The 23,723-nt window shown below is 34.5% G+C and overlaps 1 protein-coding gene across 9 annotated transcripts in view; it reads left to right on the plus strand.

Annotated features, from left to right (window-relative positions):
- Window positions 1-23,723, plus strand: part of SCAF4 (SR-related CTD associated factor 4) — a 112,056-nt gene that overhangs the window by 62,574 nt on the left and 25,759 nt on the right. For 7 of the 9 annotated variants that reach the window (XM_007493217.3, XM_007493220.3, XM_007493218.3 and 4 more), the window contains 7 exons: window positions 1,346-1,513; window positions 2,153-2,238; window positions 8,607-8,797; window positions 11,985-12,085; window positions 15,196-15,309; window positions 17,014-17,170; window positions 19,032-19,189. In XM_007493217.3, coding sequence (XP_007493279.1) covers window positions 1,346-1,513; window positions 2,153-2,238; window positions 8,607-8,797; window positions 11,985-12,085; window positions 15,196-15,309; window positions 17,014-17,170; window positions 19,032-19,189 — 975 coding nt within the window. The remainder of the gene's footprint in view (window positions 1-1,345; window positions 1,514-2,152; window positions 2,239-8,606; window positions 8,798-11,984; window positions 12,086-15,195; window positions 15,310-17,013; window positions 17,171-19,031; window positions 19,190-23,723) is intronic. The other 2 variants (XM_007493219.3, XM_056826037.1) reach the window with 1 other exon arrangement.

Below are 23,723 nucleotides of genomic sequence, written 5' to 3' on the forward strand. Positions count from 1 at the left end.
ATATTGATATATATATATTAATATAAAATATGGTGTTTTTAGGAAACCTTACAAGCATTTTCCTTTATGGAATAAGATAGCTATACATTTTTTTTCCTAATTGGGATAAAAGAAGCTATTGCCTTGAGTGACTTTAGTGTCAGTTATAAGGTTTAGAATATATATATATATATATATATATATATATATATATTTTTTTTTTTTTTTTTTTTTGCTGAAAGATTTTAGGTTTTAACAAAGTTATTAAATCTCCAAAGCTAAAGCTTTATGCTATATGGTTGTATTTAAAAATTTTTAAAATAAGATAATTCAGAAAATTATTAGGAACATCTGTAGTTTATGATACCAATCTCAGTAAAACACTTCTAACCAGCTTTAAAAGAACTTCATTTGAGAGAAGTTTCAAAAAATGTGTTTAGGGAAATTTTCTTGTCTGGTTCTTGTCTGGCCTTACTTAATTTGGAGTAGTGGTTCTTGACTTGAACTTTGTGGACTTCGTTTCTATTTACTATTTTAATACCTGTTTCATTTTTGTTGGTTTAAAAAAAATATTCCTGTGCATTTTATTTCATACATTTAAGAACATTATTCTGAGAAGGGATCCACAGCCATCACCAGACTTCCAAAGGAGTCCATAGCACAAAAAACTCTTTTATAAATGTAGTGCTAAAAATTTCAAGGGAAAACTAATTTTAGTGATTTTTTTTATCATTCACTAGTAAGTATTCTTTTTAACTATTTCCCCATATAATTGTTCATGAGTAATAATAAAAATGTTTTTAGGTTGAAATGATGGCTCTATGTATTTTATTGTCAGTTAATTAGAGATCAGAAGCAGATACATGACAAATTTTATTATAACTCATTTTCTATTGGATTGTAATTATGATATTTAAAGCCCTAGAAGTCACCATCAATTTATAGATATTTATTAAACACCTATTATATGCCAGGAAGTTTTATAAACCTATAATTAGAATATTATTACCGTAACTCTTTAAACATTCATTTGATTTTTAGTATATTGAGTGTGTATGTGCATATATATGTGTGTGTGTGTATATATATGTATATATATAAAATCCTTAAATGTTCATTTGATTTTTAGTATATACATGTGTTTATGAGTTTAAATTTGCATATATATTTTATTATAGAACAGAATACAAATAGAAAGCCTACTTGTATGTTCATATTAAACCAAAAGAATAAGTTGTTTTATATAAAATAGTTGTGATGTTTTCAGTAATCTAGATTTAATGTTATTTGTACTCTTGGTTTCTGTAAGCCATTTGTGGAACAAACATTAAAAAATAATTTGTTCTCTCTTTCTCTTTTTAAAAAGGTCCCACTTCCTCCTAATGGGCAAATGCCAGGATTTGGATTACTTCCTACACCTCCATTTCCTGCTATGGCTCCACCTGTGATTCCTCCAACACCACCAGTGCAACAACCTTTCCAAACTTCGTTCCAGCCGCAAAATGAGCCACATATGCAGAAAGTACATCAGCAGGTGAAAAAATCATTCTTAGATTGAGTACTATAACTGTTAAGTTTAATATGCAAAATTTATTTCTTTTTGATACTGCCCATATTTGAATATATTATTTCATCCTGACCAATTGCTAAGACTTGTTTAGAGCCATGCATTATTCATTTCAATTTTTAAAAAGCTTTGAAAGTTTAAAACAGAAATTAGTAGTGCTATCAACTAAACTATGTCCTACAGTTCAAGGTAGAAATGACTAAAATTTTATTCTAAAATTGACTTTGAGTAGTTTTCCACATTTGGTTCAGTTTTACTTGTCGTGTCTTGAAATGTTTAGGATTTCAAATTCTGCTTGTTTACTTATACTTTAAAGAGGTATGAAAGGAATGGTTTGAATAATCTTTGATATTATCAAAGTATCATTTTACTTTTGCTATAATTTTAACATTTTAAGTTTTAGTAAAGGTGATCTTTCATTTTCTAATTGGTTAAAAGAATTTTCTTTCTGGTGGGTTGTTAAAAAATTACTGGCCTTAAATGATTCATTCAAAAAGAAGTGCTTCTAGGACCAAGATCTCTGGTCTACTACTTGATAGTGTATATTCTTTTACTCTTATAATTTTTGTTACCCATATTTTTTAATGGATTTCATTTACTTTAAAGGAAATGGAAGTGGAGCAACCTTGTGTTCAGGAATCTAAGCGGCATGTCTCTGAAAACAGAAAGTCAAGATCTAGGTCAGCATCAAGGTGAGGGGAATACAGCATAATTTTTTAGGGGTGAATACTTTGAAATGAGAAAATTTTTAATTGTTTTGCTTACCTTTGAATCAAGTTTTCCAAATAATTTGACTTTGAAACATTGTTTTAACCATAAATGTGGGTTTGCAAAATCCCTAAATACCTAAGAGAAGAGACTTGGGAAATAGTACCAAGCAAATATAGACAAAGGTTTCAAGAATTGTAAGTTCAGAATAATGCATGGCACATTGTGTGAATGGAGAGGAGGGGTTTTGTATGTATTTGACATGGAATAGATGATAGTAATGTATGTAAAGTATATGTCAGGCACTTGATGAAGGGAGTTCATTGTGTATGAATGAGATCATGACAAGATGCTGCCTGATGGTCTGGTCCCTCAAATATTTCTAGAACTACTCTCATGTACCTGTATTTGTTTCGGGGAAGGGAGGAAGTTTTCTTTCTGTGTTTCTTCTCTTCTAGTTTAGTATCAATACAATATTTATTTGGTAGAGTTCCTTCCTCAGCTATTTTTTCAAGTAGTTAATAGAGTATTGGCATTAATTGTTCTTTAAATTCACTTGTGGATTTATTTGGCCCTGACCCTTTTTTTCTTAGTAATTCATTGAAGGATTGTTTGATTTCTTTTTCTGAGATGGATTGTTTAAATGTTACATTTCCTCTTCTGTTCATCTGAGCAATTTATATTTCTTTAAATACTCATTAAATTCATTTAGATCATCAGATTTATTGACATAGAATTGTGCAACATAACTCCTAATTATTGCTTTAATTTCTTTTTGATTGATTGTAATTTTGCCCTTTTCATTTTTATACTGATAATTTGGTTTTCTTTTTCTTGTTTAAAATAAAATCAGCCAATGATTTATTATTTTATTGGTTTTTCCTAATAAAACTAACTCCTTGTCTTGTTTTATTAGTTCAAGGGTTTTCTTAATTTCAATTTTACTAATCTCTCCTTTGATTTTTTAGAATTTCTTATTTGGTGTTTGAAGATTTTTAGTTTGTTTTAGTTTTATTAGTTACATACCCAATTCATTGATCTAATCTTTCTCTTATTGCATTTTGAGATATAAAATTTTTCCTTAAGATTTGCTTTGAGTGTATCCCCAAAATTTTGGTTTGTTGTCATTCTTCTTATTGAGATGATTATTTCTATGATATGTTCTTTGAACCTGTCAATCTTTAAGATAAGGTTATTTAGTTTTTAGATAATTTTTAATCTTCTCCAACCCTTTGAAGCCCTTTGTTCAGTGTAAATTTTATAGCATTGTGGACTGAAAAGGATGGATAGGTATCCATTCCACATTGTGACTGTCCCTATCACGGTTTTGATAAATTGTATTTGGTACCAAACATTAAATGAGAATTTTGGGGGGATTTTGTAGATGCTACAGGATGACACAGGAAGTTTAGAGATTCACTTTTACTTTACATTGAACTACATATAACTCATGATCAAATACTTAGACTAGCTTTTGCATTATTCTATTATAAATACCCCATAAAAGAAAAAGAAAAAAAATTCAGATTTCTCTGGTACAAACGAGAGGGTCAAAATATTTTATGTGGTTGCAAGGGCCCTAACCCCAGAGATGTAATTTGTCTGTTTTTCTACATGGACAGTGAGGTTTTTATGTCTTATTATTTGATCAGTTTTTATGAAAATACCATATACTGCTTAGAAATAGGTATATTTCTTTCTATTCCCATTCAATTTTCTCCAGAGATCTAGCAAGTCCAACTTTTCTAAAATTCTTTTTACCTTTTTAATTTCTTTCTTCGTTTTTGTTTTTCTGAATCTGAGAAGACAAAGTAAATGTCTCTTACACTTATAGTTTTTATTGTCTATTTCCTCTTATAACTCATTAATTTCTCATTTAGAAATTTGAATGCTATTCCATTCGATGTAGGTATGTTTAATATTGACATCCATTTATGTTTCCTTTTATCAGGATGTAATTTCCTCCTTTATCTCTGAATTTGGTAATTTTTCACATTTGCTTTGTCTAAGATCATACTTGCTTAGCATGCTTTTTTAAAACTTTTGCTAAAGCATAATAGATTCAGTTCCAGTCCTTTCTCTTTATTTTGCGTTGTCTCCCTACTTTAAATGTGTTTCTTGTGCATAGAAAATGTTAGGATTCTGATGGCAGCTGGGTAGCTCAGTAGATTGAGAGCCAAGCCTTGAGGCAAGAGGTCCTAGGTTCAAATTTGACCTCAAATACTTCCCAGCTGTGTGACCCTGGGCAAGTCACTTGACCCCCTTTGCCTAGCCTTTACCACTCTTCTGCCTTGGAACCAATACACAGTATTGATTCCAAGATGGAAGGTAAGGGTTTAAAGAAAAGAAATTGTTAGGATTCTGGCTTTTAAATTCATTCTGCTATCTTTGGTTATGGGTGAATTCATCCTATTCATATTCACAGTTTACAATAACTTTTTTCCTCAATTTTAGTTTTCCCTTGTTTAATCTTATTTTTCTCTCCTTTCATCCTTTCCCTGTTCACAAAATCTTTTGCTTTTCACTAGCTGACTCCTCAAGTTGTCTGTACCCTCCTTTTTTGTTTCCCCTACTCTTTTCACTTTCCTCCGGGTTTAGAAAGCTCTGTACCTGAGTGTGGATGTTATTCTCACTTTGTGCCATTTCTAGTTGAGAATAAGGTTTAAATATGCTCCACCCACAGAAAATAATTTACCCCCTCTCCTTTTCTTTTTTCTCAATATATCCCTTTTGCCTTTTGATTTTTTGTTTTTAGATGTTCCATCATATTTATTTCACTTTCTGTTCTCTGTCTATATACTTGGGTATCTTCAATACCTTATGTATTCCAATTTTAGGCAGTATATCATATCTTAAGCATCTTAGTTATCCCCTTTCTAGGTATGTATTCTGTTTAACTCCATTGTTTTATCTTGATTACATTAAAGCATCTTAAGTATCTCTTATACTATAAGTATCTTAAATATTCTAGTTATCAACTTCCCATTTAGGAATATAATTAATTTAATCCCATTGATTCCCTTGAGTTTCTTCTGTCTACCTTTTTATGGTTCTTCTAAGTATTGATTTCTTTTTTTTAAGTTCTGTTTTTTTCCATTAGTGGTCTGTGGAAGTACCCACTCCTTTAGAAGCTGGAATTTGGGCTGAATTCCTCCCTCTGCTACCCACATTGTATCAGGCTGAGCTTCTGCAATTACTGGACTATGTAGAGCTGTATTTCTTCTATTTCATAAAATTTCCATTTCTTCCCCTGCAATATTATCCTTAGTTTTGCTGGGGGTATGATTTTTGGTTCTAGTCCAAGATCCTTTGCCTTTCAGAATCTCATAATCCATATTTTCCATTCCTTTAATATAGAAGCTTCTAGGTCCTGCCTAATCCTGAATGGTTTCACATCATTAATTTTTTTTTTATTATTTTCTGGCTGCTTGCAATATTTTCTCTTTGATTTAGGGATTCTGGAATTTGGCTATAATAGTCCTAGGATTTTTTCATTTGGGGTTTCTTTTAGGAGGTGATTGGTAGATTCTTTCACTTTCTCTTCCCCTGCCCCCTCCCTTTTTCACAAACAGCAGGGTGGTTTTCCCTGATGTAGTCTTGCAATATGGTGTCCATCTTCTTTTTTTGATTTCCAAGTCAATTGTTTTTCCAGTGTAAGACTTGAGATTTTCATCTATTTTAAAATTCTTTTGCCTTTGTTTTATTGTTTCCTAATGTCTTATGTATGGAGTCATTAGCTTCCATTTGTCCCTTTTAGGGACTTCTTTTCTTCTTTGAGGCTCTGTACTTCCTTTCTTAAGAAATTATTTTTGTATTTGAGATATTGTATTTCTTTTTCTGGGAACTGTTTTCTTTTGTAATTTTTTATTTGGAGTTTTTTTCTGTCATTTTCATTTCTGATAATCTAAGTCTTTTATTTTTTGTTTTTTGAACCTTTTTTGAAACTTTCCTAGGAGTTCCTTTTGAGGCTTTACATATTTTCATTTTTGTATTGCTGCTCTCTTCTGAGTTTGCATTTTGGTCATCTCTGTTGCTAGAATATTTTTGAAATTATTTTTTCCTTGACATAGCCTATATACTGAAACTTACCTCTGTTCCTTTGATGGAGGAAGTACTCTTCCAAGCTTGTATCTCTTCCAGTGCTCCAGGTCCACTCAGCGACACATTGAGTTCTCTGCAGAGGCAACCTGTTTAGCGAGATTTGCAGTTGTTCAGTTCAGATGTTGTTTGCTTTGTGTCCAGTTGGGTTCCACCCACTCTCATAGAGACTGGATCTGTGTTCCTCCCACTGCCATCTGATCTATATTATATTGGTTTCCATTCTTCCTGAGCTGGCTGTGCTCTTTCCCCTGCTGCTTGTGCTGTATCATATCTCAGTTTCATGGAGGTTTGTTCAGTCAGTGTCTCCTCTCCTTGCCCCAGTGAGATGGATCCTCCTTCCCTTCATGCTGTTCTGGGCCAGTGTACTGCTTCACCTCATTTTCTATTGGTTCTGTCACTACAGAATTTGTTTTGAGGCATTTTTGTTCTTTTGTGGTCATTTGGAGGGTGATTGAGGCTCTTGAGTGCTTCTTACTCCACCATCTTGGCAGTTAGCATGAGAGTGTATTGAGACCAAATAGGAGGTCAGGCTTGCTTTCTTTACTGGCTCATTGATCTTTTCGTCCAGGGAATTTTTTTAAAGAAAATTTCATAATGGCTTGTGTCTTAAGTATATGAACCTGGATAACAAATTTAGATTTATACTGAACTGCATTTTCCACACAACTTGATGGTGATATATGTCAGACAAGATGTAAAATGAATCTGTTTTGTGTCTTTCGTAAGTAATATGGAAGGAGAATTTTTGAAGTGTGATTAGAGATTCAGGGGTCATGTAGATGCTAAAGGAATACAATAGTGTCTTATGTGATAAAGATCACACCTTCAGTGTGAAGTAGCCAAGGACTAAGCTGTATGTTAAGGACACAACATAGACTTGTAGTTTGCAGTAGGAAGCAAGTAACGACACAAACAAGGCATGAAGATTTGCCTTCCTTCTCTATGCGTTTTAAGTTCTTGGCTATTTGGGGTGTTTCTTGGTTCCCAAATAGCTTTCTTCATCCTCTGCTTTCATAACTTTTTGAACGTTGCTAGTTTTGTAGGGACTCCATTTTACTGTATAAGATATGTGTAAAAGTTAAAGTTATTTCGTCTCCTAAAGGTATTAGTTTTTCAGTTGTCAGTGAAACAGTAAGTTTAAAATTGAAATCGAAGGGAAGAGACAAAGTTATGGGAACTTTAATGACTATTAATCCAATTCCCTCTTCTATTTTAACACCTATTAAATCTTGCTATCTTTTGTTCAGTAACAGATTTGGTTACATTGGAAGTAGAGAGAAGATGTTATATTTACACAACTTATCTTTTTAATTAAGTAAACATTAAGCACCTACCGTGTGCTGTGTTGGGGATATAAATTTAAAAAAAAAAAAGGTTGGCCTTACCCTCATGGAAGTTACAATTTAACAGAGGAAGATTGTGAATAAAAGGAAACAGGAAAATGTGTGGAGGTGGCCATCCCGTGATGCTTACCTTCAAGGATATGATGTCCTTGTAATCGAAACCAAGTAGTGCTGCTGATGGAAAATGAAGTTACCAAAAAGTTTTGAGCCCACTAATTGGAGATGTTGGTTTCTCTGTCTTCTAGACATATGAATACTTAAAGAATATCGAAAACTGAGTCAATTTGCTTAGTGAGAAATTTCAGGTGATCGGTTTAGCATCCTGGAATGGAACCTAGTTTGGGGGGTCAGATATGCACACATATCTGTCCTTATAACCAAATGTTATCTATAAGTGGAAAAGCATTTAGTTATTTGGAAAGTGGCTAAGTTACATGTATTATATATAATTTTTTGGATATAATTCTTAGATATTGCACTTGTGTGGGTACATATGAAACTTGAAAATGATGGAAAGAATTGAAACAGGAAGCTTTCAGTTCAACTGAGATTGAATTGAAATGCTTAATAAAATTGAAGAAGAAGAAAAAAGAATAGTTTGGGTTTTTTTTTAGTATAGATAAAAGGAGAAAGAGAAAGAAACTTTGAGATTTAATTGTGAAGTAAATTGAATGTGAAAATTATTGTGTTCACAAAAAGCTTATATGCTTTATATGACTTAAAAAATTGTATGTAGTCTCTGGCTAAAAATCAGTTTGGTACAATTTTCAATATGTTGAAAGAAAGATTAAGAAATACCTTGGCTATCTAATATTTCTAAAGTTGCATTGCTAAGCTTAATACTCTGTATAATGTGTGTTTTTTATGTATATTTATTTCTATTCATTCTGTTCTCTAACAAATAATAGGTCACCCAAAAGAAGGAGATCAAGGTCTGGTTCTAGATCTCGAAGGTCCCGTCATAGACGTTCTCGTTCCCGTTCCCGAGAGAGGCGTCGGCATTCTCCCCGATCCCGATCCCAGGAGAGAAGAGAACGAGAGAGGGAAAGAGAGCGTAGGCAAAAGGGCCTTCCTCAGATTAAACCAGAAACTGCTAGTGGTAAATCTCTTCAATTTTTCTGAAATTATCAGACTTTCTATAATATGTTTATTTGTTTAAATTGTAGTCAATGGTTTGATTTTTAAGATTGGGGATAGAAAGTAGGAAGCATAAGAAGATAACCAAATGAAAATTTCAACTGTGACTGTGCTTTCTTTCTGTGAGAAGAAAAGCCTTGACAAATCTCAGATCATATCATAATCTTTTATCAATAGGAGGGTGGGGGAATCAGGGAAAATTTCATCAATACTGTGTCAAGGAAGTTTATCCCCTCCCCTCCTGAGTAACTTTACCCAACATTCCTGACATACTGCAGTGGCACCAGGGTTGCATCGGTGTACGTTCTGTATGTCAATAAAAGTTAAGGTTTGGGGGAGAACCACAGGGAGAACCATGAGGAGAAGAGACGGAGCCAGCAGGTGAGGGGGAATGAGGAAGAGACTGGCAGGCTGGGCACCACGTGGTCAGGTTACTTCTAGGAGCGTTGTCTACCCTTCCAATAAATTTTATGAAATACATATATCGGGGTAGGAATATTATTTTTAATTATTACATATAGTGGTACCTGACTTCGTGAAGGAAAAAAAACATGCTATGGATTCCTTAGTCAGTCTGAAACCTATTATTAATGCCTCTAAAATTCATAAAATACCTAGAATTAGGAGGGAAATAATATGTTGCAATACAGTTGCCAACAGTTTTTTAAAATGCGCACTTGGACCTCATGTTAAGAACTCCTATACAGTAAAGACTTTAAAGGATCTTTCATAGGAAGATTAAAATGGATACCAGACTAGAGACTGAGAAACCAACTGAGGTAACCTTTATAGTAGCCAGGTAATAGATAGTGAGGGTCTTCCCTAGAGATGACGGTTATGCAAAAGAAAGAAAGAAGGAGAAAAATATAAGAGATTCAGAGGTGAGACGGGGACAGGATGGGGTGCATGGAGGTGGCGGTGCATTGAAGAAGAGGCTAATAACCTTGATACTAGAAGGATGGTAGAATACAAAAAGGGAAGTTTTGAGAGCAGCAAGGTTTGGGTATATTGCGTCTTTTGACTTAAAAGTGTGTTAATAGTGTGAGGCATTGGCCTGTTGGCATAGATGAAGATTTGGTGATCAGAGACGGTAATTTAATTCTTAGGAACTTGTGAGATCAGCAAGAAAACATACATACAGAGATAGAATGTTTTTAATATTCATTTTGGAATTTGGGTGTGTTTGTTTGTTCTAACTGCAAGTTAGAGTGTTTTTAAGTTTCATTTTTAAGAAATATTGCTAAAAAAGAGGCAGAAGGAATCCAATTGGAGGTGGGGATTGGAAAAATCTTTTTGTAAGGTAGTATCGGAATGGAGCTTTGAAGGGAGAAAAGGATTTACAAAGAAGAAAAAGAAACCATTCTAAGCTTAGAGAACTGTATCTCCAAAGTTAGGTAATGTAGTGGGCATAGTGCTGCACTTGCATTAAGAAGAGCTTGTTTCAAATCCCACCTCAGACCCTGGGAAAGGCATCTCACCTCTATAAACAGTTGTGCAATTTAAAGCTTATAAAGTTATAAAAACGGGACTGAGACTTTTGGTGTACACTGTGTGTGCGTTTATGTGCATTTGTATGTACACATGCATGTGTACGTGAGCACACGTGCGTAATGCTAAACTTCATGACGACTGAATTTGTTGTTATTGTGGTGGTGATGATGCTTTAGACATAATAGGTACTTAAATGTTAATTGGATGGAAAGTAGTTGGATGATAATATTTGAGTACCACTTCTAGAAATAATTACCTTTTCAACATTTTGTCTATTAAGCAAATATGTTCCACAGTGGACAAATCAGTTAATTTTCTTATGTGATAAAATGAAAGCATTTGTGGTCATTTGAAAATTACTAAGTTTTACAAAAAATAAAGTTGATATGTTATTTTTCATGAACTTTGGAATTTTCCCTTTTTGTGGGTTGGAATTTGTAAAGCTATAAATCACAAAAGTTGATTAATAATTACTTCCACGTAGTCTTTCAGTTTAGTCATCTAGGTTATGTCGGTGGAAACCAATTGTCTGGCTATTTTGCAGGTGTAATTAACGAGGGTGTGCCTTCTAGTGAACCTTGATCATCCTTGATCATTACACGCCTTTGTTAATTAAATAAATTATTTTTAAAAATGCAATTCTTTTATTTATAAACTATTTGGGAAGGGTAAAGTTAATAAACTACATTAAGGCAAAAAGGAAGAGACAGATGACAATTATATAGAGATATAGTTCTCGTTAGTATTGTTAAGGATTGTTTCGTCTTGTCTTGAGTTTATTCTTTTGACCTAAATATGTTTAACACCCCAAATTCAGAACCTTCCAGCCTTTATTCATTACTTTTTTCTTGGGAGATGCATTAGCCTGTAACCATTTACTCATCATTGTTTGCCATAAGCTTTCTTTATTTACTGTAATTATGCTAGCTAGGCTAGAGTATCTGTTTCAAAACTCAATGAACTAAACATTTGACTTTCTTAACTACCTCAGCATATTGTCTGTTCTGTGACCGAGTTGAGAATGTAAAAAACATGGAGTATCATAGGTGACTGTGATTTCCCTTCAAAATTGGTATCATTTTAATGAAGTACTCTCGTTCATTGTTACCTCCTTTTCCTTTTTTACCCCCAACAAATCTCATTTTCTGTCCTGTCCATTAAAGCTACCTATTTCCATGCATTTTACATAGAATAATATAAGATTCTTCTCTCAGCTCTGGATTGTATAAAGGATTCTGTTAGAAATGACTTTAAATGAGTTCCATTTTTTCTGTCTAAACATTTTGAAATATGCTTTGAACTAAGCTATGCAGTAATTTATTGGTGTCATTTAAAAAATAGAATTTTTGCAGCATTATATTATTTAACTCTCTAATTAATAAAAGAATATAAAGTTTGATATAGATATAAAATTCTTCTATTCAGTAAATCTGTTTTCAGAGATACTTCATTTTAGAAAATGAATTCTTTGCAAAATGCAAAGGAAAATTCTTTTTTGTAATCTTACTGTTACATAAAGCAAATAATTATTTTCAAATAAAATAAATGTAAATGTGTATCAGCAATATTTATAATAATATATAGTTGTGTTCTTTGCAAACATATTTTGTTTTTAAATAATTATTTTTCTCTCCAATAAATTTTTTTTTCCTTTTCAGTTTGTAGTACTACACTTTGGGTGGGACAACTAGACAAAAGAACTACTCAACAGGATGTTGCCAGTCTTTTAGAAGAGTTTGGCCCAATTGAATCTATTAATGTAAGTATTATCCTCACCACTAAAATCATTAGCTATGATTAATAAGAAATTGACAGATAAAGGTACAAGAATTTTGTGGTTCACAGCAAAGAGAATAAAACTAAAGTCTTTTTTTTTTTACCCTCACCTTCCATCTTGGAATCAATACTGTGTATTGGTTCCAAGGCTGAAGAGTGGTAAGGGCTAGGCCATGGGGGTCAAGTGACTTGCCCAGGGTCACACAGCTGGGAAGTGTCTGAGGCCATATTTGAACCCAGGACCTCCCATCTCTAGGCCTGGCTCTCAAGCCACTGAGCTACCCAGGTGCTCCCAAAACTAAAGTCTTCTGATTACATGTTTAGCATTCTTATGATTATAACCATGTTTCTGGAATGATATGGAATGGTATAGCCTATTTAAATTTAAAACCCAATTTTAGGGCCATGATAGAGTGCCAGACCTGAAATCTGGAGGACCTGGGCTTAAATATGGCCTTAGACACTTCCTACTTGTGTGACCTTGGGCAAGTCACTTAACCCTGATTGCCTAGCACTTGCTACCCTACTTGATACGAACATGGAAGGTAAGGGTTTTTTAAAAAGCCTATTTTAAGGAGAGGGCCTTAAAATTAACTGTTTTATGTTGACCTAGAGAAAATTTTCCTGGCGATAATGAATGTACAAATTTATCAAATATGGGTTTCTAGAGATTATAGTATTAAGAAATAGGGGAACAGGACTTCTTGCCCAAAAAGCATCAGACTGCCCCTTTAATGGGAATGTATCAGTGAAACCGTAAAGTTTGTAGCCCTCATAATTATCAGAAATCTAATGAGAAACCATAGTAAGTGACTTGACCTGCATGAGAAATCTTCCAGAAGCCTGAATAACAGGAAAGTGAGCTGCCCCATCAAAACCAGCACCAATCTGATTACAAACTACCAGGGACACATATAACCTGTTATGATTTGTGTCCCGTAGCAGCAGGAGCAGAGAGCTTCCCGGAGAAAGCTCCAGGAAGGTCAAAAAGTCCCCCAGGTAGAGACATTAAAAATGTTGGAGAACAGTAGCCTAGCACAGCAGCACTCAGACCTGGATAGTACAGAACTAGAGCACCTGATAGAACTTTGTCTTGAGACAATAGATATGATCCTGAAGATCCAGCACTCTGAACACAAAGATTCATGAGATTTGGGCTGAGAGAAAAGGGTAGCGCAATAATTCTTTGGAGCAAGCAGTGACTATGTGTACCTAGTAGAAATAAATCAGGTGATTTTTAAATGACATAAAAACTCCAGAATAAAGAATTTGAAGGAAAATAAATAACTTAGAAGAGAAAGTGGTCAGACATATCCAAGAAATGGACTGCTTGAAAAATTAGAAAAGAATACTAGAAATCAATGACTATATGAGCCAGAAGGAAGAAAAAAAAAGAAATTGATGATTGAGAAGGACCTGGAAAATCATAATTGACAACTGTCCAGATGTTGTAGAACCAGGAGGCTAAGCAAAAAAAAAAGAAAGAAAGAGAGAATCTGCTTGGCACCTGAAAAAAAAATCAAAAAAGTTAAGTAAAATTTTCTAGGTAAAAAAATAAATCTTTAATGGAGTAGAGAACTTCGAAGCATTTGTGATAAGTAAAACAACGCTAAGTAGGAAATTTTGAAATGCAAAAAAGTCCAGAGAAAACTTTGTCATTTGGAAGGAGCTGTACTGTAATGGTGGTGCTAATTCCTTAATAGGGAGATAAGAAAAAGAGTATTTCTTCAGAACTTTTTGTCTTAAAGGGGTATGGAAAACAGAACCTGGGGTTGGAGTGGTTCTATTTTTAGGATTTGAAGAAGGAAAAGTAGAAAAGTTAAAAGGAATACATTAATGAAAAAGCGTGGAACTTGATATTTCTCATAATTTGATTGTATAAGAAGAATCTAATAAATCCTCTTTCCTGAAATAAAAGAGGATTGAACAATTACTAAAACAGCAGTTCTTTTTTTTTTTTCCAACCCAAATGTGATTTACCTGAACATGAGGCCATGTAGATTTTGCATTTTCTAGTTGAAAGAGAAAAGGGAGAGGAAGAGTGAGATAGAAAGGGAGGAGCACAAGAAGAGATAGGCCTAGTATGTGATCCTCTTAAATTTAGGGGAATAGAGAGGTGGCATAATTGTCTACTTCATTGTCGAAGGGAAGGCAGAAATCTGAAAACATTTCCACAAAGCTAACCGTCCTGACTCTAGCCAAAAGAAAAAACAGTAACTAAGAGAGTAAGTAACAGAGAACTTTTGTTTATTGACATAACGTTAGGAGAAAAGACTTGAAAACTACATCTCCACAACTCAAAGGAAAAGGAAAGGTAGGAAAAGCATCAGGCTGAGATATTTACAGATAAAGATCTGGATTCACCTCCCTGACTTCAATTTCCCTGGACTCAGTTCCTTAATTTCCTCAACTTCATCTATAAATTGGGGATGATAATAGCACATACCTCAGGATTGTTGTGCGATTCAAAGGAGATGATATTTGTGAAGCACTTTGTAATGTGCTTAAAACACTATATAAATGTTAATCTACTATAATTCTTAAATCCAGACTTTTCCAGGGTGACAATAGATAGTAATGAATGGAGGTAGGACTCCAGAAGCCTTACAACCATTGTTTCTTGTCACACCAGGTTCATATGCTTCTCTTCAATTACCTTCCTGCTCTAGGACCCAAGACCGTACCTCACTCCCCTCCACCCCAAAAAAATGAAAATGCCCAACTAAAAGTCGCCATTTATGCATTGGAAGAGAGGCTAATCCTATTAGGCTTTTCTCTTCCTTTTGGTCCATGTGACTGATTGGGGGCCTAATATATAATATTAGTCAAACTTTTTGACCCCGTACCTTTGTGTCCCATTTGAGTGTTTGCTAGATAGAGGGGATGGTGGAGCAGATTATGTTAGCTATGGAATTACACAAAATAGGATTGAAAATTATTTCTTTAATACTCTTATTGATAAGAATGCAAGCATGACATCAAATTCCAGGTTACTCTATGGTATATTTAGTAAAATAGGGATAAGTTTAAGCTGCTACTATCACAGTCTATTTTTTATATTAAAATTTTTTTCTGTTACATATTTTGGAACAGATGATACCTCCTAGGGGGTGTGCCTATATTGTAATGGTCCACAGACAGGATGCTTACCGTGCCCTTCAGAAACTGAGCCGTGGCAACTACAAAGTCAACCAGAAATCTATAAAGGTACCGATTTGGAGAAAATGTGTATTGGAGTCACTTTTTAAACTTTAACATAAAATATTATTTCAGAACTTTAAAAAAATTGACATTTGGAATTTTGGCCTACTTGTTCAACCACTTTTGATAATGTGACATATGCGGAGTAAAATTTGAAGCAATTTCTGTATTTTTATAGGTGACATTTTTTACAAAATTAACCTTTTTTCTTTTTCAATATATCTGGGGTCTATATACTTTGAAAAGTTATAATGAAATGATGTATCTGTTTAATTTGTGCTGTAGACAGTTATTCAACAAATGTTTGTGAAGTGTTTTTGTTTAATTCCATTCTCAGCAATTATATTCTACCTCCTATTGTAGCGTTAATTTGTAGATATATGTCCTTTTTGACACCAGAGATTGTCATCTTTATTTGGTCTGTATTGTGCCTTAAACATACTAGGCAGATGGTACTTATTGAAGTGGAATTGGATACCCTGTGCTTACTAGACATACTATCGCATTCCATTTTGTTTTTTTATTTATTAATCTGTTAAACCAGCCAGATTAATTTTGTTAGTACGTGTACAAATGTGTAATAACGTGTAGCACTTGAGAAACGGCCCTACTTTGATCAGTGATGGAGGTTTGTTTAATAGTATAGAGATCCTAGTTGGGCAGGCTCCACGGGGACTGCAGTGTTTTAGGGTACGGATGATCTCAGCAGCTATAGGGAATGTCATTTCGTTAACCAGAACCTTCTTCAGCATGAACAAATTTCTCCTAGTTATAGGAATCTGGAATAGTTCTTAGGAGATCTAATAATATCTAATGTCTGATTTGCCAGAGTCGTCTCCATTATACAAGGATAAGAAACTCCTTTTTCTGGTGAGAAACCAGACCCTCGAAGTGTTATCGTTATAGAGTAGAGAGGACTTGAGTGTGATGGCACATAGCTTGGGGGCCACCAGAGCGATCCGTGGTGTCGGGATGAGTGATGAGGCCTTGTGGTTTCGCTTCATCATCCCTTTTTCCTGATTGAAAGTGTCCCATTCCCCTACTGGAAGCAGCCTGGCCCACGTGGCCCAGTGGTCGCATCCTTATCTGCCACTCTTCCAGTTGTTCAATAGTCAGACATCCCTTTCACTTCCTAGAGAAATGGCGATTTTTAATGATCCTCCTTTGCCGAGGGTGGGGAAATAGCCTGGGGGATTGGTTGATGTGTTTCCCGGGAACTTCACCCTAGACACAGCCTCTCGACCTGTCTAGCCCCCCTACCCCCACCATGCTTCCCTCAAACCTAGCTCCTCTCCAACCCTCCCACAGACTCAACGGGGTGCTGCGCCTTCATGCAGCATGTGACATCCCCATCACCCGCCCCCCACCCACACACCCTACATGGGGGGGGGGTGGATGCTCCCATTGGGCTACTAGGCAGAAGGGGGGGAATGTGAGGAATGTCCTCGGGCGGATGGAGAGGGGGAGGAGAGCCGCTCTCCCCTGAGTCCCTTTGGCTTTCCAGTAAGTAACTCTGGCATGCCACATGGAGGGCTCTGTGTGCCATCTTTGGCTTACATGCCATAGGTGCACCAGTAAGGCTCTAGACCATAGTCTTACCCAGTAGCTGTTCTTGGTTTAAACTCTTATAATGCAATTTATGGAGTTTTAATATTAATAATCGATTCTAATCTCCCCTCTTTCTCTGATCTTTTTTGACTGGTGAAATAGATTGCCTGGGCCTTAAATAAAGGAATAAAAACCGATTATAAACAATATTGGGATGTAGAACTAGGAGTTACTTATATACCGTGGGACAAAGTCAAACCTGAAGACCTGGAAAGTTTTTGTGAAGGAGGAATGCTGGACAGTGAAACACTCAATCCTGGTAAGACAAAATAGAACTGAATTACTTACTCTTTTTAGCTAATTAGTGTAAATACCGGTTAAAAGTGTACCATTTTTTAGTCTGCCTTTGTAGGAAACATACTTTGCGTTGTTATTCCATAAGTAGAAATGGAAATAGTCACATTATTTTCTAGTATTCTTCATGACCAATAACATTCACATGTGTTGTGGCGAGTAGAAGTTAAAGTGGCCCAAGTCTTTTTTGCGTCAGCCTCATTTACATTGTATTTTAGCATATTGTTTGTCTCCTAAGCCTTTTCATGGCACCAGCAATTGCAAAGTAGTCCCTGTTCCACAGCATAGTAGCATAGAGCAAGGGTTAGGAGACTGCTGCCGTCCTATAACCCCTTGTTGTCTTTTACATTTTAAAATGCAACATAAATGCAAAAACATTCTTTCTTAGCAGGAAGTACAAAAAATTGGCTGTTCACTCAATAAGTATTTATTAAGTGCCTAATGCTGCCAGGCACTGGACTAGGAGTGGAGCTACAAATAAATCAGATTTTTTTTTTTTATAAAAAATGTCTATTGAGAACAGTCTTATTTATTTTTACATTCTTGATAAGAATGTGAAGTAATTGATGTAATTTAAATCCGTTAACATTTACAACTGAATACATGGTTTAATTTGTCTCTTCTGGTTCTGACCCCATTGAAAAGAGGTTTGTGTTCACTTGTCCACTTAACAGTGATATGTCCTAAAAGCCAGAAGTACTGAAGGAAAATTATTTTTGGCACCAATTTACAGATAATTGGAATTAGAGCTATTATGTTATTTGAGGTGGCAAGGTGTGCTCAAAATATTAAGAATGGATATTGGCAACACTTTTCATTTGGCTTTGACAGAATGAGCTTTCATAAATTGACTTCTACTAGCAGCTAAGATTCATAACTTTAAAATACCTACTTCGCCTTTGTCCCTGCTTTTAAACTCTTGTTTACCTTTCTTTGGAATGAAGTAGTATTAGTAGGCAAAAATATATCTAATTTCACTGTGATTGCATATCAAACTTATTAAAATATTTAATAAATAACAAAGTGGCCCTTGAATATGAGGATATGAAGGGCTATTGGTTAAAATACATTCTCAGTGTTTATAAAGTTTATAGTATTCAAACTAGGTAGAAAAATGTCATTTTGCTTATTACTCTTTACTTGCTTCTTTCTATTATACATTTTTTTCCCTGGTAACTAGAATGGTGCAGACTTGTGTATATCATAGATCATGATAAATAGAAAATATTAAATAGAATGAAAACTAAACTATATTAAAAGTTAGAGAAGAAATTGGTTAAAAGTGTGTTAAGGAATTTAGTGTATGACAGTAGATTTAAGGAAAGCCTTTAGAGTCTTTAAATAATGTAATATATTAATGCTTAATAACAAGTAATACTTTAAGCACAACAATATAAATCAAGTAAAGGTCAAGATCTTTACCAAAGTTGATGTCTAAAACTATACTAGATGGTCATTTATTTCAAACAGGCAGTGGGACAACCTTGCCAATGGAATATTTTATACTATTCTTCACCAATTTAATTACCCTAGAAAGTATATAAGACAGAAAGGCATTTATATGCCTTTAAAAAACTTTATATAAATATATTTCATTACTTATGAGTTATTACATTTAGTTGCCTTTTTATTCCAAAAGTAATCATATTTGCTTTTTTAATCTTTTCATTCCATACAATTTTTTACCATACTCTGTTAGTAAATTTTGATATTAAACATTTTTGTGATTTGTCCTTTGTTGTAAAAAAAAAAAGTGCTTATAGTTTTAAGAATTGGTAAGCATACAATTTCATTGTTAGTTGAATGTAATTGGGTTTCTCTTATAGATTGGAAAGGAATCCCTAAGAAATCTGACAGTGAAGTTGCTCAGAATGGAGGTGCAGAGACTACACATACTGAACCAGTATCACCAATACCTAAGGCTTTACCTGTCCCTGTTCCTCCCATTCCTGTTCCTGCACCAATAACAGTACCTCCTCCACAGGTAAGATTTTATTTTATTTTATTTTTTTTTTAATTTTCCTTCCTTCCTTCCTTCCTTCCTTCCTTCCTTCCTTCCTTCCTTCCTTCCTTCCTTCCTTCCTTCCTTCCTTCCTTCCTTCCTTCCTTCCTTCCTTCCTTCCTTCCTTCCTTCCTTCCTTCCTTCCTTCCTTCCTTCCTTCCTTCCTTCCTTCCTTCCTTCCTTCCTTCCTTCCTTCCTTCCTTCCTTCCTTCCTTCCTTCCTCCCTCCCTCCCTCCCTCCCTCCCTCCCTCCCTCCCTCCCTCCCTCCCTCCCTCCCTTCCTTCCTTCCGTCCGTCCGTCCGTCCGTCCATCCGTCCTTCCATCTTAGAATTTTTTTAACCTTCTTTCTTAGAATTGATAAGTATCAGTTCCAAGGCAAAAGAGCAGTAAGGGGTTAGGAAGTATCTGTGAAACCAGATTTCTTAAATCTCATTTAAGCATAATTATGTAAATAAATTTGTTTGGTTTCTTTATAATTCAGAAGTATGCCCTAATTCATGAATTAGTCAAAAGTGGGTAGGCAGAATTTTATGAGATTGTTCTTGGAATCAGGAAGAAGAAAGCACAAATCATGCCTCACACCTACTAGCTGCCCCTTGGACTAATACTTTGACTTAAAAATTAAAAAATGAAATAAAATGAGGATGATATCACCACCTACTCTTCAGGGTACAATCTAGTTTAGAATCTAATTCTAATACTTTAAAGTTCTGTTTCTATAGAACTTTATTGGTTATTATTATTTAACACATTCACAGAATCTTTGTATTGGAAAGGACCTCAAGTCTTTTAGTTTAACATATCTGACAAAAATCTCCTCTATTGTCCCTCACAAAAATTTAAACAACATTTCCTTGAAGGAACACCATGGATGAGGAATCCATTTTGTCCTGAAGACGCCCATTCCACTTTTAAAAAACTTGAGTTATTAGGAAAAATTCTCTTTCATCGAGACTCAATCTGTTTCCATGTCTCTTCTGCTCATTGCTTCTATTTCTGTCCTTTGAGACTAAACAAGATGTAATTCCTCTTTCAAATGCTGGCTCTTAAATAATTGAAGATTTCTCATAACATCTGCTGGTAATCTTTTCTTCTCAAATATAAATATACTATAAATATACTTATTTCCTTCAGCTCATCCTCATATATAGTGTTGTCTCCAATCCTCACCAGTCTAGCTCATACTTAGCTTTTTAGTGTTCCTGGCATTATCCCTACAAAGCCATGTAACAATTTTGTATTGATCTTCATTTTTCCTGTTATTGCTTCCTTGTTTAAGATATAAAAATCTGAGATGGTCAAGGAATTTTCCTTGAGTCTTTCTTGGGCTCTACAAAATAATTTTTCCCTTCTCTTCCACTGGAATTTTTTCATCTCGCCAGAATTTCGTTCTTTTTTTTTTTTAACCCTTATCTTCCATCTTGGAATCAATACATAGCAGAAGAATGGTAAGGGTTAGGCAATGGGGGTCAAGTGACTTGCCCAGGATCACACAGCTGGGAAGTGTCTGAGGTCAGATTTTAACCCAGGACCTCCCATCTCTAGGCCTGACTCTCAATCCACTGAGCCACCCAACTGCCCCCCTAACTTTGTTTTCAATGATTTTAAATCCATGCTTTCCAAAACTTATTCATTTGTCTTTCGGCCTTCATTTCTACTTTAGAAGCTACGTTTTCCTTGTCAGTCAGATTTGGGTCCAAAATAACCATTTTTTATGTCATATTGTTGTTTATTTGACTTTTTAAAGCTAGATTTCTTTTTTTCCCCTAGCAATCTGGTGTCATAATAATGTTTTTAAAATAATAGGATTATAAAGAAAGTTGATTGCATTGAAATAGTTTAAAAATATTAAAATAAAATGTGTTCATTGGCTCCAGATTTGCTATACTCTTGTCATAAAGGAAAAATTTGTCAAGTCAAGAAATGCTAGGTTTCTCTGCTTTCAGCCAGAAGAGAATACATATATAAAAGAACAGATAAGTAATAATTATACCTATTATTGGCAGCATATTTTGACATTGCCTCGGTTCCTATCTCTGTTGATTATCACCACAATTCTGGTCACCAAGTTTTTCCTTCCTTCAGTTCCTTTTTTTTTCCCCAACATGTATTTCATCTTACTATGTGCTTTTTTATGTATTTTGTGTCTTTTAAAAAATGTGTTTCACAGACAAAAACTCGACACGAGTATCATCCTTCTATGTCATAGAAATCTTTGTGCTCAAATTCACTTTCATGTATTAGGATCTTGTTTTCTATATGGATATTTGAGAATAGTAGTTTTATTTTTACTTCCTTCTTAAATATTGTCTATAAGTGGTGGGTGTAAGTTGAATCCTACAGTCTCATGATTTTTGTTTTTCCTAAAATGTAGCATATCCTGCAGAACTCTGAAAATTGAATGACTGTTTTTTTGTTTTGTTTTTGTTTTTTAATGTTATGGATGTATCCTTTTGGAATGTATTGAGCTTGTTATGTCAGCATGACAGTTTAAACAAATCAGCATCTCACATGGTTGGCAGAGTTTTGTCTCTTATTGGCTTTATTCTCAGTTGACCTGTTGGTTCCCATCATCCCTACCTTCTGTCTTAGAATTAATATTAACTTCAGATTCTAAGGCAGAAGAGGGGTAAGAGCGAGGCAGTTGGGGTTAACTGAACTGCCTGGTGCCTAGGGTCACAACTAGGAAGTATTGGAAGTCAGATTTAAGCTCTCCCAAATCCAGGCTTGGAGCTCTATTCCCTGTGCTACCCAGCTGCTGCAATTATTGTTCTTGGTGCTCAAGAAGATACTTCTCTTCACATATGATCAATCTGTTCCCTCTTCAGGAAGAACCTCATACCTATTACATCACCCTGCATGGTTGAGTGATTCTTTTTTCTTTCCTTTTCTGTCATGTTCTCCTACCCTCCAATCTTCTGATAAACAATAGAATTCCTTTCTGCCATTTCACATACATTTTTGTATTTCTTTTTTTAAGTATTTCCATTCTTTCAGGGGGAAAATTAATTATTTCTAATAATCTGGACACTATAGGTGCATTTTCTTTTAGAGAAACTGTTCTTTTGGAGATGAACTTAAATTCTTTGGATACTGGATTTTGTTTGTTAGAAAAGCAAACATCGTACATATTCTTCAGATTATTACCCAATATTCCTTGCCCTCTACAGTGGTTTGAAACCAGATTATATATCTTTTAACTTTTTTGTTGGCTTCTTGCCTTGTTAAATTGATTATTTGCTATATTTGTTGACCTATTTGTGGCATCAGTTGCTGGTGACATCTTAAACTTTTTTCTTGTCAAAGTCTTAATTTTTATAGGTCTCCCTTTTGATAAGTTTAATTCAACTTGTTAAACTAGTGGTTAACACTTTCCTGCCACAGCCCTAATATTATGAGAATACTAGTCAAAAGTATTTTTCTCTCTTTGCCAGATATATATTTCTATGACCACTCCACTTTCCATATTCTGACATATTGAATTTACTAGTCTTACAGGCTCATTAATGCACATTCTTTTTAATAAAATATAAATTGTGCTTTTGTCTGGCATATTTTTCACTTTATTTTATTTAGTCATTTTTCAGTAGTCTTCAGTCTTGCTGCCTTTTGGGATTTTCTTGGCAAAGATACTGGAATGCTTTGCCATTTTCTTCTCCAGCTCAGATGAAAAAAATTGAGGCAAACAGGATTAAGTGACTTGCTCAGGGTTAATAAATGTCTGAGGCTAGATTTGAACTTGAGTCTTCCTGACTCCAGGCCTATTACTCTACTTTGTTGCCCAACTACCCCTTGAATTTTATTATATGTTTTATATCAGTCTACTTTCTTAGCTGTAAGTCTAAGATGTGGGGCTACTTAACTTTGCTTGACCTGCTTCTTTTCTTCTTATTACTTGGTGAAGAATTGAGTAGATGCTGCCAACAGGTACTTTTTCTTCCCTCTTTTCTTTTGTAGTATTGGCGATTAGACTCAAGTATCAACTATTTATTAGTAGTAGTAGGTTGGCTATGGCAACCCATGAAATAGACATCAAATTGGTCTATACGTAATGAATGGATTCATGGCATAGAGCAAGACATAAGATTTTGGGCCATGATTTTTTTTTTCCCCTTGCTCACAATCCTTGTTACAAAGGATTCTCTTACCAATCCCAGATTGGGAGGGAAAGGAAATAGATTTTTGTATATTTTTTAACACTTAATAGTTAAAATCTTGAGAGGTTGATGATTTTTCAAGAATAAAATATGCTAACATTAGAAAATATCACAAACTAGTTGAAAAAGCTTTTGATATTTGATTCATATACTTTTATTTTTGTTTTTATGAAAGTGATTGAAACTTTTTTCAATACTGCCCTTAAAATGAGAACTGAATGGGCATTCTTTTACAGTATTTTTTCCCCAATTATAAGGAACCTTAAATATCATTGTATAATCCTTTCGTTTTATAAGTGAAGAAATGATGGCATTTCTTTTTAAGTTAAAGTTTTTTAAGTTAAAAAATGACTTTGTCA

The sequence above is a fragment of the Monodelphis domestica genome, chromosome 4 (genome assembly GCF_027887165.1).
Source record: "Monodelphis domestica isolate mMonDom1 chromosome 4, mMonDom1.pri, whole genome shotgun sequence".
In the NCBI taxonomy this organism is placed as follows: Eukaryota; Metazoa; Chordata; class Mammalia; order Didelphimorphia; family Didelphidae; genus Monodelphis; species Monodelphis domestica.